Raw genomic sequence first — 23,620 nt, forward strand, 5'->3', positions numbered from 1 at the left:
TTTTAAGATATGCCCTGGGGGCATATAAGGTTTTTATAGAAGGGGTTGTCGTAGAAACTTCAAAAAAGGCTCATTTGATTGGAAATTCGAATAGCTAGTGTCCTTTTTAATCGTCAAAAGTGATAGGAGGGCAACTTGCCCCCCCCCCCCGCCCATTATTCCCCCAAACAAATCCAATCAAAATTTTGAGATAGCCATTTTGTCCAGCGTAGTTGATTCCCAGATAGCAAATATGTTTTTGAGGAGGACACTCCCCCACTACGCTCAGGGTAACGGTTTTAAGTTATACCCTGCGGGCAGATAAGTTTTTAAAGAAGGCGTTGTCATAGAAACTTAAAAAAAGGCTCATTCGATTGGAAATTCAAAGGGCTAGTGCCCTTTTTAATAGTCAAAAGCGATTGGAGGGAAACTAGCCCACCCCCACGCCCGTCATTTCCCCAAACACATCCAATAAAAATTTTGCGATAGCCATTTTGTTCAGCATAGTTGATTTCTAGATAGAAAATATGTTTTTGAGGAGGACACTCCCCCACTACGCTCAGGGTAACGGTTTTAAGTTATACCCTGCGGGCAGATAAGTTTTTAAAGAAGGCGTTGTCATAGAAACTTAAAAAAAGGCTCATTCGATTGGAAATTCAAAGGGCTAGTGACCTTTTTAATAGTCAAAAGCGATTGGCGGGCAACTAGCCCCCCCTCCCCCCACGCCCATGATTTCCCCAAACACATCCAATAAAAATTTTGAGATTGCCATTTTGTTTAGCATAGTTGCTTTTCAGATAGAAAATATGTTTTTGAGGAGGACACTCCCCCACAACCCTCAGGGCAAGGATTTTAAGTTATGCCCTGGGGGCATATAAGGTTTTTATTGAAACCTTTGTCGTAGAAACTTGAAAAATGGATCATTCGATTTGAAATTCAAAGGTATAGTACCCTTCTTAATAGTCGAAAGTGATTAGAGTGCAACTAACCCCCCTCTCATGCCCACCTTTTCCACAAACACATCTAATCAAAATTTTTAGATAGCCATTTTATTCAATGTAGTTGAAAGTTTTGGAAATTAGGTCTTTAAGAATGACAAGCCCTCCCCCCACAGCCCTCGGGGCAAGGGTTGTAATTTATGTCCTGGGAATATAAAGTTTGTATTGAAAGTGTTGTCGTAGAAACTTCAAAAGGGCTTATTCAACTGGAAATTGAAAGGGCTAGTGCCTTTTTAATAGTTGCAAGTGATTGGATAGCGACTAACGCGCCTCTCACGCCCACCATTTTCCAAAAGACATCCAATCAAAACTTCTAGATATCCGTTTTGTTCAACGTAGTTGAACGTTCTGGAAATTAGGTCTTTTAGGATGATAACCCCCTCAGAGCCCTCAGTGCAAGGGTTGTAAGTTATACCATAGGGGCATATAAGGTTTATATAGAAAGTTGTTGTATAAATCATAGGCAGCACGATCGCACTGCCTAAGTAAAGAAAAGGGACACTAGAGAAAGAGACAAGAAACGGAGACTAAGTAAAGAGGACATCCCCCCCCACAACCCTCAGGGCAAGGGTTTTAAGTTATGCCCTGGGGACATATAAGGTTTTGTATAGACAGCTTTGTCGTAGAAACTTCAGAAAGGGCTCATTCGATGGAACGATGTTGCCACAATGTATTATTTATTAATTTTTTTCGTTGGAGCAGGGCACTTCGTATCGAAGAAGTTGTAGTAGAAATTTTGAAAAGCGCTAATTCAATTTAAAATTGGAGTGGCTTGTGCCCTTTTTAATAGTCGAAAGTGATTGGAAGTCGACTAAAACCCCTTCAACGCTGACCATTTCCCCAAACACATCCAATAAAGATTTTGAGATAGCCATTTTGTTCCACACAGTTCAAAGTTCAGGAGATTATACTTTTGAGCAGGAAACTTCCCCCACAGTCTTCAGGACAAGGGTTATAAGTTATGCCCTGGGGTACATAAGGTTTTTATTGAAATCTTTGTCGTAGAAACTTGAAAAAGGGCTTATTCGATTGGAAACTTAACGAACTAGTGCCCTTTTTAATAGTCAAAAGTGATTTGAAGGCAACTAACCTCCCTCTCACGCCCATCTTTTCTCCGAACACATCCAATCAATATTTTAGAGTCATTTTATTCAACGTAGTTGAAAGTTTTGGATATTGGATCTTTAAGAATGACAACTCCTCCCTCCCACAGCCCTCAGGGCAAGGTGGTAAGTTATGCCCAGGGGCGCATAAGGTTTTTATTGAAATCGTAGAAACTTCAAAAGGGCTCATTAAACTGGAAAGTGAAAGGGCTAGTGCATTTTTTTTTATAGTTGAAAGTGATTGGAGAGCGACTAACGCCCGTTTCACGCCCACCATTTTCCCAAACACATCCAATCAAAATCTTGAGGTATCCATTTTGTTCAGCGTAGTTAAAAGTTCTTGAAATTAGGTCTTTTAGGATGATAACCCCCTCAGAGCCCTCATTGCAAGTGTTGTAAGTTATGCCCTAGGGGCATAAAAAGTTTATATAGAAAGTTGTTACAGAAATTTCAAAAAGGGCTCATTTGATGAGCCCTAAATTGAAATTGCCCTTTTTAATACTCGAACTTGAGTGGATAGTAATTAACCCCCCTCTTACGCCCACAATTTTCTCAAAAACATTCAATCAAAGTTTAGAGATAGCCATTTTGTTCAACGTAGTTGAAAGCTCTGGAAATTCTGTATTTAAGGATAACAAACCCCCCAGAGCCCAAAGGGCAAAGGTTGAACGTTCTTCCCTTGGGACATACAAGTTTCTTAGAGATAGAGTTGTCATAATTCATCACAATGGCTTTATTCAGATCGAAGTTGAGGGGGTTAGCGCTCTTTGTCATGGTCGGAAAGCGTTGAAGTGTACCTAACCCCCTTCTCATACCCGCCATTTCTCCCATTCCGTCCACTCAACATTTTCATATTTGCCATTTCGTTCAACGTAGTAGAAAGTTCTGGAAATTAGGTCTTTGAGAATTACAACCCCAATAAAGTCAGGGTAAGGGTTGTAAGTTATGCCCTGGGGCCATATAAGATTTTATTGAAAGTTTTGTCGTAGAAACTTCAAAGGAGCCCATTTGATTGGAAATTGAAAGGGCTAGGGCTATTTTTAATAGTTGAGTGACTGGAGAGCGACTACCGCCCCTCTCAAGCCCAGCATTTCCCCAAACACATCCAATCAAAATTTTGAGATAGCCATCTTGTTTAACGTAGTTGAAAGTTCTGGAAATTAAGTCTTAGAGGATGATAACCACCCTACCAAACCTTAGGGTAAGGGTTGTAATTTATGTACCGGGGGCATATAAGGTGTTTATAGAAAGTGTTGTGATTTCCAAAAGGGCTCATTCTATTAGAAATCAAAAGGTCTAGTGTTGTTTTTAATAGTCGAAAGTGATTGGAAGGCATGACATGTTTATAGTAAAGATCGAAGTGGGTACAATGTATTATGTTTTGTTGTTGTTTAGACCAGGGCACTTCGTATCAAAGGAGTTGTCGTAGGAACTTCGAAAAGGGCTCATTCGATTGAAAATAGAAAGGGCTGATGCCCTTTTTAATAGTCGAAAGTGATTTGAGGGCAACTAATCCCCCTTCCAATACCCACCAACCCAGCCCAACCTACCCTTTATGCGAATAAAAATTAACCAAAACAAAATATCGGAAGCGTATACAAACTATAAAAAAAAATAAACATATTTTTTGCGAATGGTATCAAGTTTTACATTTTAGGTCAACTAGAGGAGGTATGAAACTAAATTAAACAGTACTATTTGTGTCCAGATTTTTAAAAGGGTGTATGTTTGTTAAAAATTGCTGAAAATTTTTCTCCAGCATACAAATAGCAGGACAAACTACAAAGTCTTAAAAAACTAAAAGATGTAACGTATTATTTTCTTTTTCCCTTAAAATACTATGTCAATATAAAACAAACAGAAATTAATTTAAAAAACTTTTTCCACAAAATAAGTTTTTCAAATAAAAGTAAACAACTCTATTAATCAAAAAATGAGCAAAAATCAAATAATCTACCAAGCGTGAAACTACCACAAATCAGCATCGATAAATAAATGAAACCCAAAACGAACAGAAATTACAATAATTAACCGAGGCAAACTCAAAACGAGCAGAAATTAACATAAGTTGGGCGCAAAACCCCTATGCCCCTAAACCCAAGGCCAGAACAAAATTTGCACTTTACTGAAAAAATACAAATGAATGTGCATTGTCAGTTTAATATACATATACTGATATTTAGTAATCAAAATGTTTATATTATTTGATTTATTAAAGTTACAAGAGTAAAAACATTTATATTTTTTCAGTAAAGTGCAAATTTGTTCTGGCCTTGGGAAGGCATAGGGGTTTTACGCCCAACTTCTATTAATTTCTACTCGTTTTGAGTCTGACTCGGTTAATTATTTTAATTTCTGTTGGTTTTGGGTTTCATTTATTTATCGATCCTGATTTGTGGTAGTTTCACACTTGGTAGATTATTTGATTTTATTTTTGCTCTTTTTTGTTTAATGGAGTGTTTTACTTTTCTTTGAAAAATTTATTTTGTGGAAAAAGTTTTTTAAATTAGGGTTATTTATCCAACTAGTGTCCTTAATCAGATTACAATATCACGGTACAGAAGAAGAAAAAGCAGTAATGTTGCTGCACAACACAATGCTAATTTTTCAATTTGGACGTCATTTGAATGTTTTCGACAACAAAAATAATTTTTCAGAAAAACCGTTTCCACCGCAAAGTGTCATAGGAATACAAGTAATAATAAGAAGAAATAACATACTCAAGGTAAGGAATCGTCATAGCCAATAAATCCCCACAACTTCCCAACTCTAATAAAAATACAAACTCTTACGTTCCAAAGATTAGAGACATTTTCAGAGTTGGCTGATAAGGACGTATTCCAGTAGTTGAGTTGGCCAATGATATCTCGGACTTGTGCTTCACAAATCTCCCCTTCAAGAGGCATATTAAACAGCTTTGTTAATTTCATAGCTTCGCTGTATTTTCCTCTATTAATCATTCGCCTTAACCTAAAAAGTATATTTAACCATATATTAAGGTTTCTAAATCAGTGATGCCGTTCAATGTTGGCACTATGTATGTCAGTGTGAAGGTCAGTGTAAATAGTAGAAGTAAACTCAAAGAATGTAGGCGTACTAGATACTCGCTTAGTATGAAACACTGCCTGAATTCTGTTCTTTTTTTTGCGACAACCGGAATAAACGTTTGCTAAGAGTAGCTTAACCAAATTCTAACCCTCTCAAATTTCTTTGCAAATTAAAATTTTGAAAAAAAATCGAGTCAACTTGAGCCTTGTCCCATTTTTAGCTGAAATCAACTACGGGAGCATAATAGCATGATCTCTTTGCAAGAAATATCACCTGAATTTGTTCTTTGTTGGGACATGGTTATATTGAATTTATCTTAAAAATAGTTTTCCCGTATTTTGGTATTTCACAAAAAATTTACCTTCTACTATTGATCCGACAACTACCTTCGTAGGAATATTTTATGGACACTGCATGGTAGTCATAATAACTAAGGCCTAAAGAACCGTATATTCTGATGGACCTACACCTCCTTTAGCCAGAGAAATCTTCTCATTACACCTAAATTTCTTAACTTTTCTGTGACTATATATATATATATATATATATATATATATATATATATATATATATATATATATATATATATATATATATATATATATATATATATATATATATATATATATATATATATATATATATATATATATATATATATATATATATATATATATATATATATTTAAAAGCTAAAATGAAAAGTAAAAAATATTGGTCCCACCAGAGAGCAGGGATCAAAGGATTGGGTAACATAGAAATAAAGTAGCGTACTGAATTGGGCCATCTCTGATTACTGACACAATTCAGCTCCTGAACACCAGAAATATTTGCATTTCCCACACGCACATCAGCTGAATTATTCCATAAGGAGATGTTTTCATTCATGTCTGTCGGGAGGTTCATTGAGGAGGGTTCACTGATAACAGCTTTTGTGACCAGTAAAAAAATCAAGAGATTAAGAGTTTCACTGAAAAGCTGAAAGGCAATAAAACTGGATGTGTGCCATTTTTCGTAGCTCTATCAAGACTAGATTTTTTTCTCGATGGGGCATTGACTGAAGATTTGATTTAAGGAGATTTACTTTACATTAGACCTTAGATCCATCGGTGTCTTCAAAGATACCCAGGGAATCCAGAGCTAACCACCAATTATTCCGATGGCTTGCTGCTCCCAGTATGTCCTCCCTCTGAAGTCGGATTTACGCATGCAGGTTATGCAGATTGGTCTGGTATGTACCCCACAGGGTGTTTCTGGAACTGCCTCTACGGCGCGAACCTGTTGATTGCCAGTGGAACGCTGCATTGGGTAGTCGGAGATTGTCCAAACGTATTACGCGGCCAAGATATCCCTAACTATGATTTCTTATGACATCTGTCATAAGAGGCTGGCCCGTTTTGTGGCGGACGGATAGATTTGTTATGTTCTACCAACAGTCGATATCGAGGATTCTTCTTAGACATGAATTTTCAAAAGAGAGTATTCTTCTCTCTTGTTCCTGGTTCAGGTGCCAGGTTACGGCTTTGCAAAGGAGGACTTTAGTTTGGCTATTGAAAAGTCGTAATTTCAGCCGTAGAGAGACGTTTCTGGACCGCCAAATCTTTAATAGTCTATTGAAGGCTCTATTAGTATGACCAATTTTTGTGAGCAGTTATTTTGTAATAATATTTCCAAGTATTTGAAATGGACAACTCTCTCTATGTGTTCTTCTCTACATTTCTCTATCAGAACTTATTTTCAGGCCAATTTGGCTTTCTTTTAGGAGTTTTGAGTCGTTGCTTGCAAGATTCCAGGACGACTATGTCGTCGGGAAAGTCTCTATCACTGAGATGCATTTTTGAATACAAGTGGATACCGTCAGTCATGTTGGTTCATAGTTTGTAATTAATGACGATGATGAACAGAGGCATCGACACGACACAAGCTTGTTTGACCCTGTACAAGATACGAAAGGAACGCGTCTAGCCATCTGTTGTCTTTGCATAGCGCTCACTATCTTCATAGAAACCAACAATCAGCGAAACTATCTTTTCAGGAGTTCCTTAGTGTGGTAAGATCTTCCAGAGACTCCAGCAGTCCACTGAGTGAAATACCTTTTCAAAATCAAAGGATATCATATAAATTTTTTACCGCCACTATCTGTTTCTTCAGTCAGTAGCCGTAAAGTATATATCATGTTGATCCTTTGTAATGAAATGCACGACAGTAATTTGTTAGACATGAAAAGCGAGCATATTCTGAACCAGTTAATTGGAAGGGTAACGTCACCTCTCGCGAAGAACCTCACAAGGGTACTCCGCTGCCAGTCGAGAGGTACTTTAACTGTCGTTCATATTACTCCGACCAAAGCTGTCCAGGACTTGAGGCAAATCAAAACGGTAGTTTTAATCAACTTTGCGAATATTCGGTCTTTGCCAGACGACTTCCCATTTTTCAACTTCTTTGCTGCTGTTGTAATTTCGATGGATGATGACGGATCCGTGTTAATATTTAAGGCAAACAATGTGTTGCTGGAATATCTGGTGGGTTTTCTGGAAGAGTTCATAGTAACTTGCTCATATTTTTTCACAGCAGACTGTTCGGTTATCAGGATGCCCAAGAAGTCTTCTTCCGGTCTATGATGAATAGAGGATCTTTTGCCAACAATCTCGTTGGTGATTTTATAGACAGCTCTTGCGTCACCTCTCTTTGCTGCTTCCTCTGCCTCTACTGTGTTCTACTAAACCAAGTCTCTCTGGTTTTTTCTGTCGCTCTTCTTTACCACTTAATATGCTGCTCCGTATTCTTCATTTTTGAGTATCTGGCAATCGTGGACTTGCTTTCGGATGTGTGATGCTTTTTAAATATCCCTTTCCTCTATGAGATCCCAGGTTTGGTCAGAGAGCCACAATTCCTTTGGGATCTTACGATATCCAATTTGGGCAGTTGCGGCATCGTGGAACCACCACATCATGCTTTTCAGATTTGTTCACTGACAGTATTATCTTGTAAAGACAGGACTTCATATCTATTTTGTATCTCTAACTTAAAGCCTCGGTTGGATTCTGTGACCCACAATTTCTCCGAGTTGAAAACTGGGTTCGAGAGAACCTTTTTGGTGATTGATTTCTTTTCAATTTAAAGCAGACTTTCACTGCCATCAGACTGTTTTCTGAGCCCATGTTAGCTTTTCTATACCCCCTTGCATCAAGCAGGATTATTGTCCACTTTTTATGTCACTAACCTGATTTTCATTCAGTCTGACTTTGGGTGTCACCGTCAGGAGATGTCCAGGAATGATTGTGCACATCCTGAGAGGGAAAAGAGTGCTTCCTATTACAAGGTCGCTGAAGAGTACAAAGTCGATCAGTAGTTCTCAATTTTCGTTCCGTTGATCCAGGCTATTCTCGTCGAGAAACCGTGGAGCGAACAGTAGATCGTTCCCTACTTTCGCGGATAAAGTCCCCTACAAAAAATACTGTCAAACCGCGGTAGGCGACAGGCTATGGACTTAATTGTTCTAGAGAATTCATTCTTTGATTCATCGGGGGCACCAGTGGTAAGTGCATAGTAAACCCCTATTGAAAGTTTCGCATAGGCACCTAAAAAGCATGCTTTTAGGATTCTAGGTGATATTAACGTCGATTGCAGTAAAGCTTGAGAGATTTGATTTATCGTCATTAGGCCAACTTCAAATTCATGTCTTTGCAGGGATCTCCTGTAGATAATAGTCACATCTTCGTCCAGTTTATTTGTTCCGGAACCGAGCCCATCAGACCTTCAACAGAGCCAGAGGATCGAAGTAGTAACATTCCATTGTTCTAAGAACTCGTTCAGTCTTTGAAGCTTATAGCTCGTTCAGTCTTTGAAGCGGATATTCCAAAAACCAAATTTCAAATTTTTGTTCAAATTAATAAAGCTTGACCTGAGACGCGTGGTAGTCGACATCGATAGGGGGTCCAATCATAGACTCAATCTTATAGTTTTGGTTACAATGATATTGCACCCGAGGGCTGGCCTCAAGGTCCTAGGTGCAGATTGCACGCCCACAGCTCAAAACCCCTCCTGTAACAGACTTGGAAACACTGTTCCCCAGACCTTTCCAGAGGTTTTGTGCGCCCCAACATCGACTGAACGCCTCAGAGACAAAGGGCCCATTAGTGAACTCTCCAGGGGAGCTATCCACCATCAAGAGGAATTGAGAATCTATGGTTTAACTATGAAATTTGATTGAAAGGAGAATGAAACTTTACGTGCTCTGTGTCGGGAAGCTTTTCAATGAAGAGAGGTAGCAACAAAGGGAGTACCCAAAGCTGGTATATTCCTCAAACCATATTTCCTTTCAGCTGATTTTTAGCGCTTTCATAGCTGGTATGCTAGAACACTTTTAGTGACTGCCCTTTCCTGCACTTAAAAAAGAAAATTCTGCTGCTTTAATCGGAAAAAACAAAAATCACACTTTCTAATGACGCAATTTTCATTAAAACTGAATATCTCAATTTCCGGCACAAAACAAGGGAAGTTGATTAGTTTTTCTAAGATTTCTGGAGAAGTAGGAAAACCAAATTAAAATAGAAAGAAGAACAGAAGACACGAAAGCTAGATGAAGAAATGGAAAAAGAGGCATAGAGACCGAGAAATAGAGAGAAAAAAAGGAAAAGAGAAAGAGAGGAGAATAGGAAGAAAGAATGGGAGACATGGCAGAGAGAGGAGGAGATAGAGCTTACTTAGCTTCAATATCACTTTCAGCCATTGCTCGAAGCCTCAAGCTAGTCATAATGGGTAAATCTTCATTTCGAGCACCATCCAGGAATAATATTGAATCATGGTTTCCTGATGACTCCACCAAGAAGCCGGGGCCATGAAGGTCCATTTTAAACAAGGGACTAAAATCTAAAAAACAAAAAATAAACATCGCTAAAATTCAAACAAAGAGGGATATCTAACAATTCGTCATTCTGATATTAAAATGTGATTAATTTTCCTATGTATCGACATAGCAGAATTATATGACATGTTGTACTTGTTTTCATTATATTCTCTACAACTCTATGGATCCTTATACAGAAGCGCTAGGGGTGTGACGCAGACAGACGAGTTCCCAGCACGAACTACTGTTTAAAACATATGTTTAGACCTTCATAAAGTTTTATATTTGGGCCAAACATTTTCATTTTATGAAGTACCGCCCTCAAATTAGGAATAATCGTCCTATAAAGCTATTATCTGAAATCGTGATGGCACGCAGCTATGTATATATACAACTACAGCTAGTCTAGTTGTCTCAACAAGAGACGCCGAGATGTCCGAGCAATTTTCTTAGCATAATTTATTTTCATTCAAAGGGAAACATGGACGACTAAAAGCTACAGAATGGAGATTAGAGGGCTATATCTTCTTATGTCTTAGCTTCTGCGCGGTTACGCTTAACCTAGCCCTCGCCCTCTCTCCGATACGACACCAATTTAGTCCTTTAAGCCTAAACACTGGTGAGCAGCGGTGGTTTCTATACCCTCAGCACCTGAGGTTTTTAGACTGCATCAAGGAATAGTAGTAGCTAGAAGATAATGACTACACCTCCAAGATTTTTTTCCCCTTAAAATCAACACTGATAGATTGCATTGGTTTCCTTACTGTACAGAAAGGAGATTAGAGGGATATTTCTTCTTATGTTTTAACTTCCTTTCGGTTACTCTTATCCTAGCCTCCACCCTCTCTCTGATACGGCACCAAGTGGGCCTTTAAGCCTCAATATTGGTGAGCAACAGTGGTTTTTTTACCCTCAGCCTCTGATGTTTTTATACTACACCAAAGAATAGTAGTAGCTAGAAGATAGTAACTCCAACTCCAAGGTTTTTTTCACCTGCGCATCAACACTGATAAAAGGGTTGTTTCCATGCTTGAGTCTCTGAAATTATTTTTTTTTTTATTAGGGCTTTTTGATATTTTCTTTTATCAATAGTCTATAGATACAGTAAATATACCCAAATGTACAAAGCAAATCAGAGGCACCGCTATAGCGTTGCCTATAGTAAAGGCCATACAACTCCAATGTCTTTTTTTTTTTCAGAGGCACTTCATATGGAGGGGGTCGTCGTAGAAACTTCAAAGGGGGCTCATTCGATTGGAAATCGAGAGTTCTAGTTCCCTTTTTAATAGTCGAAAGTGATTAGAGGGCAACTAAACCTCCCCCCCCCCCATTGAGATAGCCATTGTGTTCAGCGTAGTTGATTTCCAGGTAGAAAATATGTTTTTGAGGAGGACATTCCCCCATAACCCTCACGGCAAGGGTTTAAGTTATACTCGGGGGGCATATAAGAACGATGTTGGCACAATGCATTATTTATATTCTTTTTTTCTTTAGAGCAGGGGACTTCGTATCGAAGAAGTTGACGTAGAAACTTCGAAAAAGGCTCTCATTCAATTGGAAATTGGAGTGGTTTGTGCCCTTTTTAATAGAAGAAAGTGTTTGGAAGGTAACTAACATCCCTTCCACGCCAACCATTTCCCGAAACACATCCAATCAAAATTTTGATATAGCCATTTTGTTAAGCGCAGTTGATTTCCAGATAGAAATTGTGTTTTTGAGGAGGACATTTCCCCACAGCCCTGAGGGCAAGGTTTGTAAGTTATGCCCAAGGGGAATATACGGTTTTTATAAAAGGCGTTGTCAATTAAACTTCAAAAAAAACCTCATTCGATAGAAGGCGTTGTCGTAGCAACTTCAAAAAAGGCTCATTCGATTGGAAATTCAAAGGGCTAGTGCCCTATTTAATAGTCGTAAGTGAATGGAGGGCAACTAACCCCGCCTCTCACGCCCACCTTTTCCCCAAACACATCCAATCAAGATTTTGAGACAGCCATTTTATTGAACATATTTTTAAGTTCTAGAAATTAGGTCTTTGAGGATGACAACCCCCCCCCCCCCAGCCCTAAAGGGCAAGGATTGTAAGATATGCCATGGGGGCATATAAGGTTTTGTATAAATAGCGTTGTCGTAGAAACTTCAGAAAGGGCTCATTCGATTTAAAATTTAAATGGATAGTTCCCTTTTTAATAGTCGAAAGTGATTCTAAGGCAACTGACACACCTTCCACACCCACCATTTCCCAAAAGACATTCAAATCAAAACTTTAATATAGCCAATTTGTTGAACGTAGTTGAAAGTTCTGGAAATTATATGTTTGAGCAGGACACTCCCTCCACAGTCTTCAGGAGCAAGGGTTATAAGTTATGCCCTGTGGGTATATATGGTTCTTATGGAAGGAATGTTCGTATAAACTTCAGAGGGGGCTCATTTGTTAGGAAATTGAAAGTTTTAGTTCCCTTTTTAAGCGTCAAAAGATATTGGAAGGTAACCAGCTTGCCCCCCTCTCCCAAACCCTATTTTCCCAAACGCACCTAATAAAAATTTTAAGATAACTATTTTGTTAAAAACAGTTCAAGATCATAAAACGAAAATTCCGGTGTCGACATAAACCCGCAGGGCCCGGGGGCAGGCGTTTAAGTTATGCCCTGGGGGCATATATGGGTATTATGGAAGGTATGTTAGTATTAACTTCAAAGAGGGCTCTCATTTGATTGGAAATTGAAAGCTAGTTCACTTTTAAGAGCCAAAAGAGATTGGAGGGCACCTAACCCCCTCCACACCCTTTTTCCTCAAACACATCCGATAAGAACTTGGAGCTTTTTCTTTAAATAGTTCGAAGACCATATAACGAAAACTCCGGGGCCAACACAGCCCCCCAGGGCCCGAGGGTAGGTGTTGTAAGTTATACCCTGAGGGAATATATGCTTCTTATTGAAGGGATGCTCGTAAAACTTCAGAGATAACTCATTTGATTGGAAATTGAAAGTTCTAGTTCAGTTTTTTAAAGTCAAAAGAGATTAGAGGGCAACTAGCCCCCCCCACGCCCCTTTTTCCCCAAATGCATTCAATAAAAATTAAGAGATAGCCAATAAGTTAAATTGCTCAAAAGTCAGGCAATAAAAACTCAGGTGTCGTCACAACCTCCCAGGACCCGGGGGTAGGCGTTGTAAGTTATACCCTGGGGAATATATGGTTTGTATGAAAGGGATGCTTGTATAAACTTCAGAGAGGGCTCATTTGATTGGAAATTGAAAGTTAGAGCTCACTTTTTAAGTCAAAAGGGATCCGAGGGCAGCTAGCCCTCCCCCCCCCCCCACGCTTTCTTTTTCTAAACCCATCTGATGAAAATTGTGAGATAGACATTATGTTAAAAATAGTTCAAAGGTCGAAGAAGAAAAAATCCGGTGTCAATACAACCCCCCAGGGCCCAGGGGAAGGCTTTCTAAGTTATGCCTCAAGGGCATGTATGGATCTTATGAAAGGGATGCTCGTAAAAACTTCATAGAGGGCTCATTTGATGATGAAATTGAAGGTTCTAGTTCACTTTTTAATAGTCAAGAGAGTTAAGGGTAACTAGCCCTCCCATGCTCTTTTTTTCCCAAACCCATCCGCTACAAATTTGAGATAGCCAGTTTTTTGGAAATTGTTCAAAAATTAGAAAACAAAAACTCCCCCCCCCCCGGGCCCGGGGGATAGGCGTTGTAAGTTTTGTCCTGGGGGCGTATATGGGTCTTATGAAAGGGATGCTCGTATAAACTTCAGAGGCGGCTCATTTGATTGGAAAGTGAATGTTCTAGTTCACTTTTTAAGAGTCAAAAGATAGCCGAGGGCAACTAGCCCCCGACATACCCTTTTTCCCCAAGCCCATTCGATAAAATTTTTATAATAGCCATACCATTATGAATAGTTCAAAGGTCAGATAAGAAAAATTCCTGTGACGACGCAACCCGCCAGAGCCCGGAGGCAGGCATTATGAGTAATGCTCAAGGGGCATATATAGTTCTTATGGAAGGGATGCTCGTATTAACTTCAGAGAGGGCTCATTTGATTGGAAATTAAAAGTTCTTGTTCACTTTTTAAGAGTCAAAAGGGATCGGAGGGCAACTAACCTCCCTCCCCCTCCTCCACACCCTAAATGCATCAGATAAAAATTTCGAGATAAAAATTTTGTTAAAAATACTTCAAAGTTCTGATAACAAAAAACTCCGGTGTCGACACAGCCCCCAGAGCCCGGGGGTAGGCGTTGTAAGTTATGCCCTGGGGGCATATATGGTTATTATGAAAAGGATGCTCGTATAATCTTCCTAGAGGGCTCATTTGATAGGAAATTGAAAGTTTAAATTCACTTTTTAAGAGTCAAAAGTGATTGGAAGGCAGCTAGCCTCCCCCCACACTCCATTTATTGTTTTCCCAGAGGTACTTCATATAGAAAGGGTCATCGTATAAACTTCAAAGGGGGCACATTCAATTGGAAATCGAGAGTTCTAGTGCCCCTTTTAAGAGTCAAAAATGATCGGAGGGTAACTGCCCCCCAAGCCTTTTTCCCCCAAATACATCTGATACAAAATTTGCGGTAGCCATTTGGTAAAAATAGTTCAAAGATAATATAGCAAAAACTCCTTCACGTATGGCCATTTCGTTAAAAATAGATCAAAGGTCAGATAAGAAAAACTCCTGTGTCGACAACCCCCCCCCCCCAAGGCCCTGGGCCGGCGTTGTAATTATTACTCTGGGGGCATATATGGTTCTTATGAAAGGTATGCTCGTATAAACTTCGGAGGCTCATATGATTGGAAATTGGAAGTTTTCGTTCACTTTCTAAGAGTCAAAAGAGATTGAAGGGCAACTAGCCCCCCTCTCCAGACCCTATTTTCCTCAAACCCATCCCATAAGAACTTTGATAGAGCCAATTTTTCAAAATAGTTCAAAGGTCACATAACGAAACTCCGGTGTCAACACATAACCAGGGCCCGGGGGCAGGCATTGTAAGCTATGTCCCGGGGATGTATGTGGTTCTTATGAAAGGGATGCTTGAATAAACATCAGAGGGTGTATTTGAAGGGAAATTAAAAGTTGTAGTTCATTTTCTCAGAGTGAAAAAAGATCGGAAGGCAAATAGTACCTCCCGCCCTCCACGCCTTTGGGTTTATTAGATGGATAAACCCATCCGATAAAAATTTGAGGTGACCATTTTGTTAAAAATGGTTCAACCATCAGATATTAAAACTCCCGGGTCGACACCCCCCTCCCCAGGGCCCAGGCAAAGGCGTTGTAAGTAATACTCCAGAGATATATAAGGTTCTTGCAGAAGGGGTACTCGTATGAACTTCAGAGAGGGCTCATTTGATTGAAAATAGAAAGTTCTTTTAAGGAGTCAAAAGAGACCGAAGCTTAATTATTCCCCCCACGCCCCTTCCCCCAAACCCATGCGATAAAAATTTTGAGATAGCAATTTTTTTTAAAACAGTTCAGACATCAGATAACAAAACCTCCGAGGTTGACACAAACCCATTTTTTCACTTTGATATAGTTACTTTGATACCAGTTTTAATACTTTGATGAATATTTGATTTTTTTTTAAAGTTTATTTTGAAATAAAATTTTTTGCAATAAAAAACGAACAAAAATTAATAAAAAAAAACTTTCCGAAAAATAAGTTTTTCAAAGAAAATTTAAGGTCATTTAAAACTTAAGCTCAGCAGATAAAAATACCTTTTAAAATTAAACTCAAAACGAGCAGAAATCATAGGCAGCACACTAGCGCTGCCTAAGTAAAGAACAATGTGGGCAGAATGTGCTTTTCTTCTTTTTTTCTCAATACCCGGGCACTTCGTATCGAAGGATTTGTCGTAGAAACTTCGAAAAGGGCTCATTCGATTGGAAATTGGAGTGGTTAGTGCCCTTTTTAATAGTCGAAAGCGATTGGAGGGCAACTAGCCTCCCCCCCCCGCCCATCATTCCCCCAAACACATCCAATCAAAATTTTGAGATAGTCATTTTGTTCAGCGTAGTTGATTTCCAGATAGAAAATATCTTTTTGAGGAGGACACTCCCCCACAACCCTCGGGGCAAGGGTTTTAAGTCATGCCCTGGGGTCATATAAGATCAATGTTGACACAATGTACAGTTTATTATTTTTTTCTTTAAAGCAGGGCACTTTATATAGAAGGGGTCGTCGTAGAGACTTCAAAAGGGGCTCAATCGATTGTAAATCGAGAGTTCTAGTGCCGTTTTTAATAGTCGAAATTGATTGGAGGGCAACTAACCACCCCCCCTCACGCCAATCATTTCCCCAAACGCATCCAATCAAAATTGTGAGATAGCCATTTTTTTCAACGTATTTTCATTTCCCGATAAAAAATATCTTCTTTAGGAGGAAACTCCCCGACAACCCTCGGGGCAAGGGTTTTAAGTTATGCCCTGGGGGCATATATAGTTTTTATAGAAGGCTTTGTCGTAGAAACTTCAAAACAGGCTCATTCGATTGGAAATTCAAAGGGCTAGTTCCCTTTTGAATAGTCGAAAGTGATTGGAGGGCAACTAGCCCCTCCCCCGCGCCCAGTATTCCCCCAAACACATCCAATCAAAATTTTGAGATAGGCATTTTGTCAGCGTAGCTGATTTCCAGATAGAAAATATCTTTTTGAAGAGGACACTCCCCAACAAACCTCGGGGCAAGGGTTTTAAGTTATGCCCTGGGGCCTTATAAGGTTTTTATAGAAGGCGTTGTCGTAGAGACTTCAAAACCGGCTCATTCGATTGGAAATTCAAAGGGCTAGTGCCCTTTTTAATAGTCGAAAGTGATTGGAGGGCAACTAGACCCCCAACCCCCCACGCCCATCATTAACCCAAACACATCCAAGCAAAATTGTGAGATAGCCATTTTGTTCAGCGTAGTTGATTTCCAGATAGAAAATGTGTCTTTGAGGAGGACACTCCCCCACAACCCTCAGGGTAAGGGTTTTAAGTTATGCCCTGGGTGTATATAAGGTTTTTATAGAAGACTTTGTCGTAGAAACTCCAAAACAGGCTCATTTGATTGGAAATTCAAAGGGCTACTGCCCTTTTTAATAGTTGAAGGTGATTGGGGGGCAACTAGCCCCCCCACGCCCATCATTCCCCCAAACATATCCAATCAAAATTTTGAGATAGCCATTTTGTTCAATGCAGTTGATTTTCAGATAGAAAAAATATGTTTTTGAGGAGAATATCCAGAAGGTTCAAAATAATGGCTATGTGCCACTTAAGTCTTTGAAATTGCAGCAAACTTACAGGAATTCAAAAATAGGGAAGAGGGGCTGAAATAAGGACAAAATTTAGTGTATTGGCTAGGCCAAAGGATTTTTGACAATGAATATTTTATATTACATAACTCTCCTAGACTTAGGTTATGCTGATGAATTAAGCATCCTAGATGAAAATCTTAGCAAACTGAATGAACATATAAAAATATGCTTTTGAGGAGAACACTCCCCCACAACCCTCAGGGAAAAGGTTTTAAGTTATGCCCTGGGGGCATATAAGGTTTTTATAGAAGACTTTGTCGTAGAAACTCCAAAACAGGCTCATTTGATTGGAAATTTAAAGGGCTACTGCCCTTTTTAATAGTCAAAGGTGATTGAAGGGCAACTAGCCCCCCCCACGCCCATCATTCCCCCAAACACATCCAATCAAAAATTTGAGATAGCCATTTTGTTCAGCGTAGTTGATTTTCAGATAGAAAAAATATGTTTTTGAGGAGAATATCCAGAAGGTTCAAAATAATGGCTATGTGCCACTTAAGTCTTTGAAATTGCAGCAAACTTACAGGAATTCAAAAATAGGGAAGAGGGGCTGAAATAAGGACAAAATTTAGTGTATTGGCTAGGCCAAAGGATTTTTGACAATGAATATTTTATATTACATAACTCTCCTAGACTTAGGTTATGCTGATGAATTAAGCATCCTAGATGAAAATCTTAGCAAACTGAATGAACATATAAAAATATGCTTTTGAGGAGAACACTCCCCCACAACTCTCAGGGAAAGGGTTTTAAGTTATAGACTGGGGGCATATAAGGTTTTTATAGAAGGCGTTGTCGTAGAAACTTCAAAACAGGCTCATTCAATTTGGAATTCAAAGGGCTAGTGCCCTTTTTAATAGTTGAAGGTGATAGGATGGCAACTAGACCCCCACGCCTATCATTCCCCCAAACACATCCAATCAGAATTTTGAGATAGCCATTTTGTTCAGCATAGGCTAGTTGATTTCCAGATAGAAAATATGTTTTTTAGGAGGACACTCCCCCACAACCGTCAGGGCAAGGGTTTTAAGTTTTGCCTTGGGGGCATATAAGGTTTTTATAAGAAGACGTTGTCGTCGAAACTTCAAAACAGGCTCATTCGATTGGAAATTCAAAGGGCTAGTTCCCTTCTTAATAGTCGAAAGTGATTGGAGTGGAACTAGCCCCTCCCCCACGCTCATCATTCCCCCAAACACATCCAATCAAAATTTTGAGATAGAAATTTTGTTCAGCGTAGTTGATTTAGAGATAGAAAATATGTTTTTAAGGAGGACACTCCCCAACAACCCTCAGGGCAAGGGTTTTAAGTTATGTCCTGGGGCATATAAAGTTTTTATAGAAGGTGTCGTCATAAAAACTTCAAAAGGGGCTCATTTGATTGGAAAGTCAAAGGGCTAGTGCCCTTTTTAATAGTCGAAAGTGATTGGAGGGCAAATAGCCCCCCCACGCCCATCCTTCCCCCAAACACATCCAATCAAAATTTTGAAATAGTCATTTTGTTCAGCGTAGTTGATTTACAGATAGAATATATGTTTTTGAGGAGGATACTCCTTCTGAGCCCTCAGGGCAAGGGTTTTAAGTCATGCCCTGGGGGCATATATGGTTTTACAGAAGGCGTTGTCGTAGAAACTTCAGAAAAAGGCTCATTCAATTTGAAATTCGAAGGGCTAGTGCCCTTTTTAATAGTCGGAAGTGATTATTAATATTTTTTGTTGTTGTTGTTTAGACCAGGGCACTTCGTATCGAATGAGTTGTCGTGGGAACTTCGAAAGGGGCTCATTCGATTGAAAATAGAAAGGATTGACGCCCTTTTTAATAGTCAAAAGTGGTTAAAGGGCAACTAATCTCCCTTCCACTCCCACCCTCCCATTTGCCTATTATTTTTAAAAACTAAATTTCTCCTTAATATTAAATAAAAATGTAAAGTGATAATGCTAATTACCAATAAAGCATACCAGCAGTATCCCAAGAACGATTGAGGGTATTATGTTAAAACTTTCGAGGCTATTTCTTCTCTAAAAATTTATCTAAATCAAAATAGTGTAAGTGTATCAAAGCTATCAGTGACAGTAAACAGATTTGTTTACAAATTCTGTCAAGTTTTTTACTTAAAATCAACTAGAGGAGGTGTGAAATTGAATTAAACACTACTATTTGTGTCTAGATTTTTAAAATGGTGTATTTTGTTAAAAATTGCTGAAAATGTTTCTCCAGCATACAAATAGCAGGCCAAACTATAAAGTCTTAAAAAACGAAAAGATTTAGTATTATTTGCATTTTCCCTGAAAAGACTATGTCAATATAAAACGAACAGAAAGTAATTAAAAAAAACTTTTCAACAAAATAAGTTTGCAAAGAAAAGTAAAGAACTCCATTAAACAAAAAATGAGCAAAAATAAAATCAAATAATCTAACAAGCTCGAAACTACCACAAATCAGCATCGATAGATAAATGAAACCCAAAACGAGCAGAGATTACAATAAATATCCGAGTCAAACTCAGAACGAGCAGAAATTAACATAAGCTGGGCGCAAAACCACTATGCCTTCCCAAGGCCAGAACAAAATTTGCACTTTACTGAAAAAATACAACTGAATTTGCATTATCATCTTAATATATATATATACTGATATTTAGTAATCAAAATGTTATAATTATTTGATTTATTAAAGTTATAAAAGTAAAAATACTTGTATTTTTTTTTCAGTAAAGTGCAAATTTTGTTCTGGCCTTGGGAAGGCATAGGGGTTTTGCGCCCAACTTATGTTAATATCTGCTCGTTTTGAGTTTGACTCGGTTAATTATTGTAATTTCTGTTCGTTTTGGGTTTCATTTATTTATCGATGCTGATTTGTGGTAGTTTCATGCTTGGTAGATTATTTGATTTTATTTTTGCTCATTTTTTGTTAAATGGAGTTCTTTACTTTTATTTGAAAAACTTAATTTGTGGAAAAAGTTTTTTTTAATTAATTACTATTAAAGAATAAATGAAACCCAAAACGACCATAAATTAAATAAATAATCATAGCAAAAAAAAACAACAAGTAATAATATAAATGAATAATTAGATCTTTAAACGAGTAATGCTTAGATTGAATATGAGAATCAAGCTTAAAACGAAAAAAGAATATTTTCCTGTTGAAGTATAAATGAAACTTGTAACGAACAGAAATTAAATAAACAATCAATGCAAATAGACACAAAATAGATATTAATGTAAATGAATAAATAAATCTTAAAACGAGTAAAACTTAAATTGAATATGCAAATCAAGCTCGAAACGAACAAAAATCACTACAAACAAGAGTTTGGGTATGACCTCCTTCTCTCACTGTAAAAGTCTGAAAACTATTGCGTCATTAGCGTTTTACTGGAAACTATATGCATCTTGAACAGTCTTGAAAAGCATAAACAACATCGAATTGAATATTTGACATATAATAATATTAATTGTTGAAAGATCCATCAGTTCAAGAATTTATTTCACTGTAATTGTATTTTTATTTTCAATGCTGTAAGAACTGGAAAAGCAAATATCTGAAATATAATTCGTTTCCAGTTAAGCGCCAAAGGCGCAGTAGATTTTTGGTTTTTATTCACAGTTAGGAAAGGAGGCAGTATCCACACACTTGTTTGTAGGGAAACTATATTCGACTTTAACAACTTTAAAAAGAGCTAATAAATTAAACTGAATATTTGATAATGTTAATTGCTGAAAGCTCAGCAGTTCATAATGTTACTATAATTTTAATGTTTATTTTCAATATTAAGTGCAAAAGAAAATATTTATCGTAAGATTGGTTTTCAGTAAAGCGCCATTGACGCAGTAGGTTTTACACTTTTACATTGAGAGATGCAGGTCACACACAAATTCTTGTCTGTGGTGATTTTGTTCGTTCCAATCTTGATTTGCATATTAAATTTAAGTTCCGCTCGTTTTAGGATTTATTTAGTCATTTGCATTAGTATCTATTGTATGTTTGTTTTCATTGATTATTTATTTAATTTCTTTCCGTTTTATAAGTTTCATTTATACTTCAACAGGAAAAATATGTTCTTTCGTTTTAAGCTTGATTTTTATACTCAATCTAAACATTACTCGTTTTAAGATTTATTTATTTATTTATATTATTACTTGTTGTATGTTTTTGCTATGATTGTTTATTTGATTTCTTTTCGTTTTGGGTTTCATTTATTCTTTAATAGTAATTTCTGGTCGTTTTGAGTTTGAATTTTAAAAGGAATTTGTATCTGCTGAGCTCAAGTTTAAAATGACCTTTACTTTTCTTTGAAAAACTTATTTTTCTGAAGTTTTTTTTTAAATTAATAAATAGGAAATGTGCACGGCAAATATAAAAATACAGGCTACATAAACTACTACTGCTATAAAAAGCTAACTGCAGCACCAAGCCGCCTGAGGCCAACACAGCAATGCACGCTCCTTCTTCATCCCAATCTATTCAAAGCCTCCCTCTTTACACCTTACCGGGAAGTTCACATTTCCTTTAAATATTTTCTTACGACACCCTCCCAACCCAATCAAGGTCGATCTGCTGTTTGTTTGGCATGCAGGAAGAGAGTGCGAAAGCACAGGATGGCTGGCCCCCAGCCCCCCCATTGCACTTCCTGGCTGAAGGGCCACGAAACGGAGATCAGCACCGCCGGTTTGGACCTTAATGGTCTAGTGTCGTCATAGTTACTTACTTACTTTAATATTCTAATGTGATATAATTGGAGACCAATATTCTAACCTGGGTTCAGGTCTTCCTATTCTTCCAAACTTTTTTCAACTGTGATAAAAAACACCCTGAATCTTGGCTATTCTACATTTAGCATCTTTACTGCGCCCACTGTCTTAACTAATAATACTGCCTAGGCAAGTGAAGCTGTCCACTTGATTGATCTTCTCGTTAACCAACTTTCAGTTATTCCTAATCTTAGTGACTTGGCCTCTTTAAAATTAATTTTCAAATATGTTCTTGCACACTGGACTCACAAAACCTCTACAAATTCATTCAGTTTGCTAAGATTTTCATCTAGGATGCTTAATCCATCAGCATAACCTAAGTCTAGGAGAGTTATGTAATATAAAATATTCATTGTCAAAAATCCTTTGGCCTAGCCAATACTCTAAATTTTGTCCTTATTTCAGCCCCTCTTCCCTATTTTTGAATTCCTGTAAGTTCGCTGCAATTTCAAAGACTTAAGTGGCACATAGCCATTATTTTGAACCTTCTGGATATATTAAACGAGTTTGGAAGTAGAGAATCTTCCGAGGTCTTAGAGAGTTTACGCTTTTCCTTCGCATTATTTGGAACATACCAGGGCGGTATAACTGGTAGTCCATTTTTTAAGCCCTAAGTAGAGGATAATAGCATATATGTACTGATTCCAAAGTATCGATAATTTAACCAAGCATGGCGTATCAATACCCGATAGATTTTCGGTATCGCCCATCATTAGGAGGGGTTGATCTTATATATAGAAAAATGCAAATGGATGCAAACTCAGCCTCAATAGCTTCAATGTCAGAAGAGAAAGATGTGATCCAAAATGCGGCTAATAAAAAGAAAAACATTCGGTTATTTCTGCGGTAAGCAGGGTATTATCAGCGGTTCATCCAAAATTTCGTGAAAATAGCAAAAGCTCTGCCAGATTTAACAAAAAGAGAGTCCTAGACTTTGTAAATTGGGAAGAGAAAGGGCAGAGGTTCCTATTTAACAATCAGCAGATACTTATCAACATTTCTAATGCCAATATAAGTGTTGTTCAGATAACACAAAAGCAAAGGCAAGCTTTGAAATAAAGATCATCAGAAGAAAATACAGTAACCTTGAAAATCCAATAAGCTGTAAAAAAAGACACCCAAACCCCCAAAAAATAAATAAGAACTTTAAAAAACAGCACGGGCATATTTTCTTTGTTAAGGAATCAAAAGAGCAGCACGGATACAAAGAGAGTAAACGCGTAGTAATCATTTTGAGTTGCTGTTTCTTTCCAGCGATCCTGTATCTTTTCAGGGCCTTTGTTGCCTTTTATTATAACCTGTTTTTCTCATTCTATAGTTTCATATTGTTTCTATCGTATTCTTTTTCACCATAGATAAGTTAATGGAGGGTCTTGACAAAGGATTTGTAGTCTTCTTTGTATTCTAGCTGTGAGGATTTCTCTTTTTTTCGAATACTGTTGTGTTAGTCATTGTCAAGAATGTGCATTCTTAGTTCTTATTACCTAAAACAACAGAAGGTAATAGGCTTTACTTTAGCTTCTTCCATTAACACTATTGATAAAAAATGTCCAGCAGATAAATATTAGCTAACTTTTAACTGCTTCATATACAAAAAAATCCCTGAACTACA

The 23,620-nt window shown here is 37.8% G+C and overlaps 1 protein-coding gene across 1 annotated transcript in view; it reads right to left on the bottom strand.

The window, feature by feature from the left end:
* The window catches only part of LOC148940762 (kinetochore-associated protein 1-like), a 340,431-nt gene that overhangs the window by 290,979 nt on the left and 25,832 nt on the right, over positions 1-23,620 (bottom strand). The window contains exons 6-7 of the mRNA XM_089105067.1: positions 9,835-10,000; positions 4,873-5,050 (exon numbers count right to left, since the gene is read on the bottom strand). Of these exons, the coding sequence (XP_088961193.1) occupies positions 4,873-5,050; positions 9,835-10,000 (344 nt within the window). The remainder of the gene's footprint in view (positions 1-4,872; positions 5,051-9,834; positions 10,001-23,620) is intronic.

Source organism: Artemia sp. Qi Xiang Cuo, chromosome 19 (genome assembly GCF_049724085.1).
Source record: "Artemia sp. Qi Xiang Cuo chromosome 19, ASM4972408v1, whole genome shotgun sequence".
Taxonomy (NCBI): Eukaryota; Metazoa; Arthropoda; class Branchiopoda; order Anostraca; family Artemiidae; genus Artemia; species Artemia sp. Qi Xiang Cuo.